Genomic DNA, 9,186 nt, shown 5'->3' on the forward strand with positions numbered 1-9,186 from the left:
GCTGGTATCCAGCTAGTGTTATGACAGTTTTCCTTGACTGCCAGGAGCTTAAAAAAAAAAGAAAAGAATTTCCCCAGTCTCTACAGATTAACCTGTATGAATACTCTCCATTAAAGCTTATCTATACAATGAATTTAAAGTATAGATCCAGGCCAAAGTATGGGTCCTCCCTGATGCTTTCTGCATATGCATCTTTTCTTGGGCATGTGTGTGTTACCAGATTTTGTTTCAGTTTTTGACTGTGCTGCAGAAATGAATTTCAAGCGCACATCTGGTGAGTTAGGCCAGTAATTTATTCAGGCATGGAGGAACGAGAAATGGGAAAAATAACAGATCAGGGGTCCCAGGTAGAGAGGAGGGGTTGAAAAGTAATAAAGCTGGCTGATTTACAGACTACAGTTTCCCATTATAGATGATGAAACCCCAGGTTTACTTGTATAATGATCCAAGCCGGGGAGAAGGCAGCCAGAGTCAGGATCCAGAGGCGAGAGAGGTGCATAGAGAGCAGGAACAGAGGTTCACAGGTGAGAGAGCGCACAAGAGAGAGAGCTCAGGCTTGGTGCCTGCTTTTTTGAACTGTTGATTATCCCACCCCTTCGCTAATAGCAGGGGAGGAATTCTGGCTGTTTACTGTTTTGACTGCTTATTTCTCCCATCAGTCTCCCAGGAGAGCCCAATGATAAAGTCCTTGGGGAATATCTGGAGCTTCTCCTAGCTTCTGGAAGAAGTCTTTTTCTGAGTAACAGAATCTTAGGAAAAATCTTCTAACAACCATCTTAAAAGTTATTAAAGTCCATGTGGACTTCTTGGCCAGATTCCAAATTTGGTTATTAATTCTCGTACTAGCCTACTTCATGTGCGTGGCCCTAGGAATTCTCCTTTTTACACAAATACAAATGTCCCTTCTTCCCTAAGAAACAGTTTCCTCATGGTACCATGCACTAACTTCATGTCTACAAGCAGCAGTCCCTTGCCCCAGGCAGCTACAACTTGACCGCTGTCCCACAGTGTTCTGTTGGAAAGCTCATTGAACAGCTTGACATAAAAAGCAGTATCCTGATTAGCCCTCGGCTGTCACTGGAAAAAAAGGAAGCACAGCCCTGCTGACACCTTCATTTCAGACTTCGGGTCTCCAGAACTTTAAGAGAATAAATTTTCCTTTTTTTAAGCCATCCATATCAGAGGCACAGGAAACTAATGTAAATCTGATTAGAAATTTCTCCAAAGATACACAAATGGTCAAAAAACAAATCGAAAGATACTCAACATCTTTAGCCATCAGAGACATGCAAATCAAAACCACACTGTGATACTACCTCATACCCAGTACAATGGTATAATAGAAAGACAAAGGATACAAACAAATGCTGGCAAGGATGTGTTGAAATTGGAACCCTCATATAGTGGTGGTGGCCATGTATAACGGTGCAACAGCTTTGGGAAAAGGTCTGGCAGATCCTTAAAGAGTTAAACATAGAGTTTTCAGTGACCCAGCAATTCAACTTCTAGATGTATACCAAGAGAAATTAAAATATATTCCATGTAAAAAATCATACAATAATATAGCAGCATTATCATAATAGTCAAAAAGTGGAGTTAACCCAACAGTTCCTCAACTGATGATATATAAACAAGATGTGGTATTTATTTGGCCGCAGAAAGACATGAAATATTTATATATGATACAACATGGATGAACCTTTAAAATATTGTGCTAAGTGAATGAAACCAGTCACAAAGGACACTCTCTCCCCCTTTTCCCAATTATGTGAAGTATCCTGAATAGGCAAATAGATAGAGGCAGAAAGGAGATTAGTGGTTGCCTCGGGTGGGCGAGGCCGGAGAGACTGGGGGGAGGGTGATGGCTAAGCAGTTCAGGGTTTGTTTTTAGTGTTACGGGAATATTCTAAAGTTGTTTGTATTGATGATTTCACAGCTCTATAAATATACTTAAAGCCATTGAATTGTAACTTTAAATGGAGAGATTGTGTGGTATGTGAACTGTATCTTAATAAAGCAGTTACAAAAACCAGAGAGCCATATCAATCAAATGTAATACATGAACTTTGTTTGAATCCTGATTCAATCTAAGTCTTAAAAAACTATTTGGGAAATAGCTGGGCAATTTTGAGAACAGATTAGTGATTTAAGGAATTATTAATTTTGTTGTATGTGACTATTATGACTATGGGTGGTTTTTTTTAAGACTCTTCACATGTGGGTCATCATACTATTTTGTTCAGTTTTTGTATGTTTAAAATATCCATAATAAAACTAAAAATGAAAAAAAAAATTGGTGAAAGAAAAACAGATAGAAGAATGAGCTGACCCACTATTATCTATCCAGCCAGATTGGTGGAGAGAAGCCTGACCACAGCCCTTGGCTTCTTCCTCTGCTTTCTGTTCCCATTCACCAGTTCAAGAGCAAGCGTTCAGGACGCCAGTTCTACTTCCTGGAATAAGTAAATTTACTTTTTACTTAATCCTTACTATTTTGGCCCAGGCCATCATCATCTCTTTACCAGTCACTGTATAGTGAACTGTCGACCCCCTGTCTCCTGCCATCCCTTCAGGACAGTCTAATTATTTCTACCAAAGGTCTTCCTGAATGAAAGTCTGAAATCATCACTCTTTGTTAAAACCCTTCAGAGGTTTCCATTGATTGAACAAGTACAAATGTCATCACCCAGCAGGCTCCTGCCTACCTTTCCCTCCTGCCTCATGTGGGATTTATTCCATTTATCAAAAGTACTCGGCTTTCTCTCACTTTGGGGCCATTGCATACGTAAATCTCTGTTTGATATACTCAACTTCATTTCCTTTCTCTTAATTTACTGTACTTATCCTTCAAGTCTCAGCTTAATCCTTTCTCAGCAAAGTATTTTCTGACCACCACTTACTTCCCTTCTTATTCCATGCCGATGATACACGTTCCTGCCATGTGGTTCCATAACTGTTCTGCAGTGAACGCTCAGGGAAGGGTCAGTGTGTCTCTTGCTGGGCACTGAAACAACATTACTAACTTGGTCCGTTCCTGTCACATGTTAACAGGCACTTAAATGTTTGAACACTGAATATAATATTCAGTGCAGTGTTACTTGCAATTAGAAAAACGTAATGAGAAGGGAAGGCCTAACATACAACACTACAGAACAGTTACTTAAGACACACACTGGATGGATGCCTCACAGATCCATTAAAAGTTGCTGTGGGGGGAGTGGGGGGTGGGGGCGGTGGGGTTGAATGGGACCTCATATTTTTTTAATGTAATTTTTAAAAATAAATAAATTTAAAAAAAAAAAGTAATCTTTACGGGACGCGGATGTGGCTCAGTTGGGCACCCGTCTAACTGTTGGGGGGTCCTGGGTACAGTTCCCAGTGCCTCCTAAAGAAGACAAGACAGCAAACTGATGCCCCAGGCTGGCACAGTGAGACGATGTAACAAAGAGGCACAACAAGTGGGAGCGGAGATGGTTCAAGCCATAGCGCACCTCCCTCCCACATCGAAGGTCCCAGGTTTGGTTCCTGGTGCATCCTAAAAGAAAGAAGACAAGCACACAACAAACAGACACAGAGATCAGAGAGCTAGCACAAACAATGAAGGGGAGGGCAGAAATAAACAAAATCAACCTTTAAAAAAAAAAAGTGATTATGATGAAGACATAGCCATATAGAAAAATTAATTTACTTTATATAATAAATTAAAAATACAATTATATAAAAATGAGAGAAAATAAAATGAACCAAGTTTAATGACTTTTCGTATGAGGAATATACTGGAATATACTTCTTTTAGCTAGATATATTTTGATTATTAATGTTTTGCAATAATTTATATATATATATATATATAGTTTCAGATACCAGGACCAGGGATTGAACCCAGGACCGTAAGTGGGAAGCCAGTGCTCAACCATAGAGCCACATAGGCTCCCGAGTTGTTGTTTTTTCCTTTGTTTACTTGTTTTTGTTTTTAGGAGGCACTGGGAACTAAACCCAGGGCCTCCCATGTGGAAAGCAGGCTCTCAACCGCTTGAGCCACATCCACTCCCTGCAATAAATTTTTTTGGGGTTTCTTTTTGTTTTGTTTCTGCAATAATTTTTGAAAGAGAAAAAAATGACAAGAATTTTAGTAGAGAGTAATTCTGTTGCCTTCTGGGTAAATAGAATGCACGTGTACGTTCAGATAACTGATTTAAAATACTTGAGGGAGGTGCTGAAGTCCTTAAAGCAGATCGCTTTAGAAAGATTACCTGAAAACTTTTTTTCAGGGTGAATTGGCATGAGGGCAGTCTTGGAATCAGAGTAGTTCAGCTTTCCAGGCTAACGAAAAGGAACTTGTTTAAAATGGATAATAGGTGTGGGGGTGCAGAGGCAGAGATGGAAGGAGAGAAGGGAATGAAAGAGTTGAAAAGATAACAAGGTGAGTAGAGTTTTCTTTCGTTACTATGCTTGAGAGCTCATCTTTGTAGTGCATTTTCAGTCCTTGTTGGAGAGGTATTTTTCCCAGATCCTCCAGGAATGCTAACAGTGGACTTTTTCCCTAGGGTTATGATAATTCAGAGAGCAGTGTTCGGAAAGCTTGTGTCTTCTGCTTGGTGGCTGTACATGCAGTAATTGGTGATGAGCTGAAACCACATCTCAGTCAACTCACTGGCAGTAAAGTAAGCAGTCCTGCTTTGTTTTAAAAACGGTGCCTGTGATATGTTCTTTTAAAAAATTGTGTCATGTCTATATATTAGTATATTCATGGATTGTTTTTTACTCACCACAATATGAAACACTTGAACATTTGTTTTTCAATTTTCCGTTCAAGAACCATTATAACCAAATATTTGTTCTCCTCTTTCTATTCTTATTAATATGATACATATTAATGTGAAACTTTGACTTGGCAAGATAAAATAGAAATTTCTGAGTAGTCCTTAAGGCTTTAAATAAATAAATAAAATAAATTCTGCCTTCCTCATTTTTTTTTTTTTGGTACTATCAAAGCGTTGAAATTTGTCCTTTGGCCTGAGGATTAACTATGATTGTTGAATTATGGCTTAAGAACCAGTTAGGATGGAGCACTCACCTGCATTTGAAGAGTTTCCAAAAATCCTAATGATTATCATTATAGTCAAATTTATTCTTAAAATAGCAAAAAAGTCAGAATAAAAATACTGAAAGTACACTACAACACAAATAAACCTTGAAAACATTATCCTAAATGAACAGACAGACATAAAAGAATAATGCTATATCACTTATATGAAATATCTAGAATAGTCAATTCATAAAGACAGAAAGTAAAGTAGAAGTTATCTGGGGCTAGGGAGAGGGAGAACTGGAGAGTTATTGCATAATGGACACAGTTTCTCTTAGGGGTGGAAAAAAATTTTGGTAATAGGTAGAGATGCTCACACAAACTTGCAAATATAATGCTACTGAATTGTACATTTAAAAATGGTTAAAATGACAAATTTTATATTTCTGTTACCATAATAAAATTGAAAAAATAATGAAAGAACTCACAGATTGCCAACCTAATAATCAGGAACTCAACTGGGGTGCATTTAATTGTTGTCAGTAGATTTTCAGAAGTGCTTTTAAAATGGTTTTAGAACTAATAAGTAAGTGGCATGACAAGCTATTGTTTACTGGTTAGTATAATTCTAAACGTTTCCTTTATGGTTATAAAGGAAAATTCGTTCAAGTGCGTACTTTATATTCCTTAGTAAAGTAGAATAAAGCAATGATTATTCACCCTTTCCTAACTACATACCATTTTAAGATTTCAATAAGAGCTTTCCCAAAAAAAATACATACAGAAAATTTTAAATTTTACATGTAGTTTCAGAAGGTACAGCCAGCCCCTGAATCTCATGGACTTCAGATTGAAAAACCCTTGGATCATAGAGTTCACGTTAAAAAGCAAATCTGCAACAACAAAATTGTTTTCAAAGAAAAGAGTATCCCAACTTTTGGGATAAACTCAAGTTAGGTCCTCATAATCTAGAGTTGTCTATAGAAGAAATAAAATAAAACAATTTTACAGAATATTAGGCAGCCAATAATAATGTTACATATGAAACAAACAAGTTTGGGGAAATGTTTGGAACTAACATTAAATGAAAAATTGCAGAATTGTATATGGGGGAGCGGATATAGCTCAAGGGGTTGAGCGCCTGCTTGCCATGTACAAGGTCCCAGGTTTGATCCCCGGTACCTCCTAAAAGGAAAACATAACAAACAAATGAAAAAACCAACCCTCATTGGGGAATGGATGTAGTTGAGTGCCTGTTTCCCCGTGTGTGAGGTCCTGGGTTCAATCCCCAGTACCTCCTAAAAAAATAAAAGGATTGTATATACATTGACTACAAATTTTGTTCTCCTATAGATAAAGACTGCAAAAGGACACAGAGAAATTTTTTTAAAAAATGAAAATCCTCATGTTTAATTGCAGTTGCGTAGTGATCTAAAGGCATGGGTCCTAGAACCCAAGTACTGCGATTCCTTCCTGGTGCATGTCTTATTTGCCCGAGACGGAAACCAGTGATTTAACCATTTTGCATCTCAATAGCCTCATCTATAAAACGTTCTGAAGTTAAAGAGAGTAATGTAAAGTGATTAGCACAGTGTCTAACAGTGTTCAGTTGTTTGTCATTTTTGTCTTAGTGGTTATTTCTTATGTCATCACTACAACATTACTCAGTCATATACAAACTCTGAGACCTATATTTTTTCATAATTAAATCTCAGTAGTAACTTGAGCATTATAATACCCCCTAGGCTAAAATCCTTCAGAGGTCACATATATGTGACGTTTTAAAGTAAGTATCTTCTTATAATCATGAACCACTTGAGACCTTCAGAGTTCCCCCATAACCAACATGTTTGGCTTGAATCTGCAGATGAAGCTACTGAATCTTTATATCAAACGCGCACAGACTGGATCTGGAGTTGCTGACCCCACTACTGATGTTTCTGGACAAAGTTAGTGAATCTGATCAGAGTGAACCAGGTCTCTCAGAGAAAGGACAACCACCCTCATCAATGAAAAGATATTTTCAAATACATCTTTTAGAACTTATCGTTGTTTCCCAGTTTTTGTTTGTTTGCTTTTGTTTTGTTTCATTTTGTATTTTCTGTAACAGAGGGCTAACCTCAGTCTGCATGTAACTTTTATGATAGTAATTCCAAATTCAAGAAGAAGCAGTATTAACATCAGTTGATCAATACAAAGTAATTTTTAATCTAATTCATCGTTTCACATGCCTGTAGTTCTTTGTCTTCCCATTAATCTTTGCCAGTGTTATGATTGTATAAATTTTTTTAAATGCTGGTTTAAACAGGAATGCTTAAAGCTTTAAACGTTTAACAGTCTAACCCTTTGGTTTTTTGCCTTTATTCAATTGCAGAATAATATTTTATTGCTACTTTGACTTTCGTTCCGTATCATGTCCTATGCTAGAAATATTGAAATGATGTGAAACAAAGCAGGACTAATTTGAACTACAGCTGGACTCTATTGGTGTAATGGTGATACATGTCATTAGTGCAACTTCTTTGGGGTGATCTGTAGTTTGAAAACTAAGACCTCAAGGAGAAATGTTACAGAAACAGTCATATCTGTAAACCTGATATTGTTTTGTTGGTTATTAATCTTGCCATCTTTATTTAAAACCATCTCCTCTCTATGATCCCTTAACAAAAGCTGTACCAAATCATCTGCCTGTGTTTTTCTTGATACTTATTAAAGTAGAAGGTTTTATTGCAGGGTTTTTTGGTTTGTTTATCTTTATTGTGAATGATGCTTTTTTTTGTATTTATTAATATCAAATTCACTTATGAATAAACCTGATAATGGAAACAGACAAAAACTAAAATCAAGTGTATGTGTGTCTTTGACGGTCTTCTGTTTCTCATTTAATAAACAAACTAATTATTGAGACATGGGATTCAACCAGCACCTTTTCTTTAAATGGTGGAACCTGGTTTCCTTTTGCCATGAAATTGTCTTACTTGAAAACGTTGATCCTGATGAGAGAGAAGATGGTGCCAAGGCTATCTCTATAATGGGCTCAAATTCTCTACCTCTTCAGGGCTAATACTTTTGACTGAGCTGCTGCCTAGCCTGTCTTTTGGAAAACTACTTAAAGGGTGATTTTCTGTTACTTTTTTAACAATTTTTTTAAATCACCTTTTGCTACACCTCTTCTTTTCATGTGCAGCTAACTTTCAAAAATTACTGATTTCGGTGAAAGGCAAATTAGGTGATTTGGAGCCAGGATACTAATGATTTCTCATCTTGACTTTTTTTTTAAACTAATGTAAAGTGACTTTGACTGGAAAGGCAAATAGCTATTAGGGAAGCAATTTGCTGTTGTTGAAGAGTTATCTGTACTTTGTTTAACTGAAAAAAAATGTAGAAATGTATGTAAAGAATTTAAGACAAGAGTACTGAATGGGTGATTTGACATTGGCTTTTTCCTTCCTTTGTTTCTGTTCTAGCAGGAAAATAGTTTCTCTATATCCCCTCTCACCTGTAATAATTTTGTTTTTTTACTGTTAATGACATTGTGTATTTATAGTTCTATGCTTACCGTTGTGCATATACTGGCAATAAAACTGTACATATCATTACTTGAAAAAAATGTGTATCTGCTGTTTTTCTCTTTCATGGTATTTTTGTTTCATTTAGTTTGTTTTTACTTTGGAAGGTCCTGCATCATTGGTGTCCTCTTATGAATTTTATAAGCACATCTGAAGAAAAAAGATTTATCGAAGTAACAGCAATAATCAAATGCATATTGCTATATAATCTTGAATGTATTATAACTTAAAGAAGGTATTTTAAACATTGAGCTCTTCTAGCAGTTAATGTACCAGGATCTTTGGGGGTTTTTTTGTTGTTGTTGTTTTTTAACAGATCTCTTTTATTGATACATATTAATAAAGCACAAATCCATCCAAAGTGTACAATCAGTGGCATTTGGTATAATCACATAGTTGTGCATTCATCACTTCAGTCATTATTAGAACATTTTCATTATTCCAATAATAATAATAAGCAAAAAAACAGAAACAAAAGCCTTCATCACCTCTTAATCTCTCTGTGCTTCCCGTCGTACGTAGGATCTGTTTTTTAATCAATCAAAATATTTATTTAAAATTTAATTTTAACCTCTGCTTTAAGGTCCT

At 36.3% G+C, this 9,186-nt stretch overlaps 1 protein-coding gene across 50 annotated transcripts in view; it reads left to right on the forward strand.

Annotated features, from left to right (window-relative positions):
* CLASP2 (cytoplasmic linker associated protein 2) overlaps positions 1–8,639 on the forward strand; it is a 256,293-nt gene extending 247,654 nt beyond the window's left edge. For all 50 annotated transcript variants that reach the window (XM_058290827.2, XM_058290835.1, XM_058290826.1 and 47 more), the window contains 2 exons: positions 4,548–4,664; positions 6,897–8,639. In XM_058290827.2, coding sequence (XP_058146810.1) covers positions 4,548–4,664; positions 6,897–6,983 — 204 coding nt within the window. In that variant the 3' untranslated portion in view covers positions 6,984–8,639. The remainder of the gene's footprint in view (positions 1–4,547; positions 4,665–6,896) is intronic.
* Positions 8,640–9,186: the final 547 nt, after the last annotated feature.

The sequence above is a fragment of the Dasypus novemcinctus genome, chromosome 31 (genome assembly GCF_030445035.2).
Source record: "Dasypus novemcinctus isolate mDasNov1 chromosome 31, mDasNov1.1.hap2, whole genome shotgun sequence".
NCBI classification, from domain to species: domain Eukaryota; kingdom Metazoa; phylum Chordata; class Mammalia; order Cingulata; family Dasypodidae; genus Dasypus; species Dasypus novemcinctus.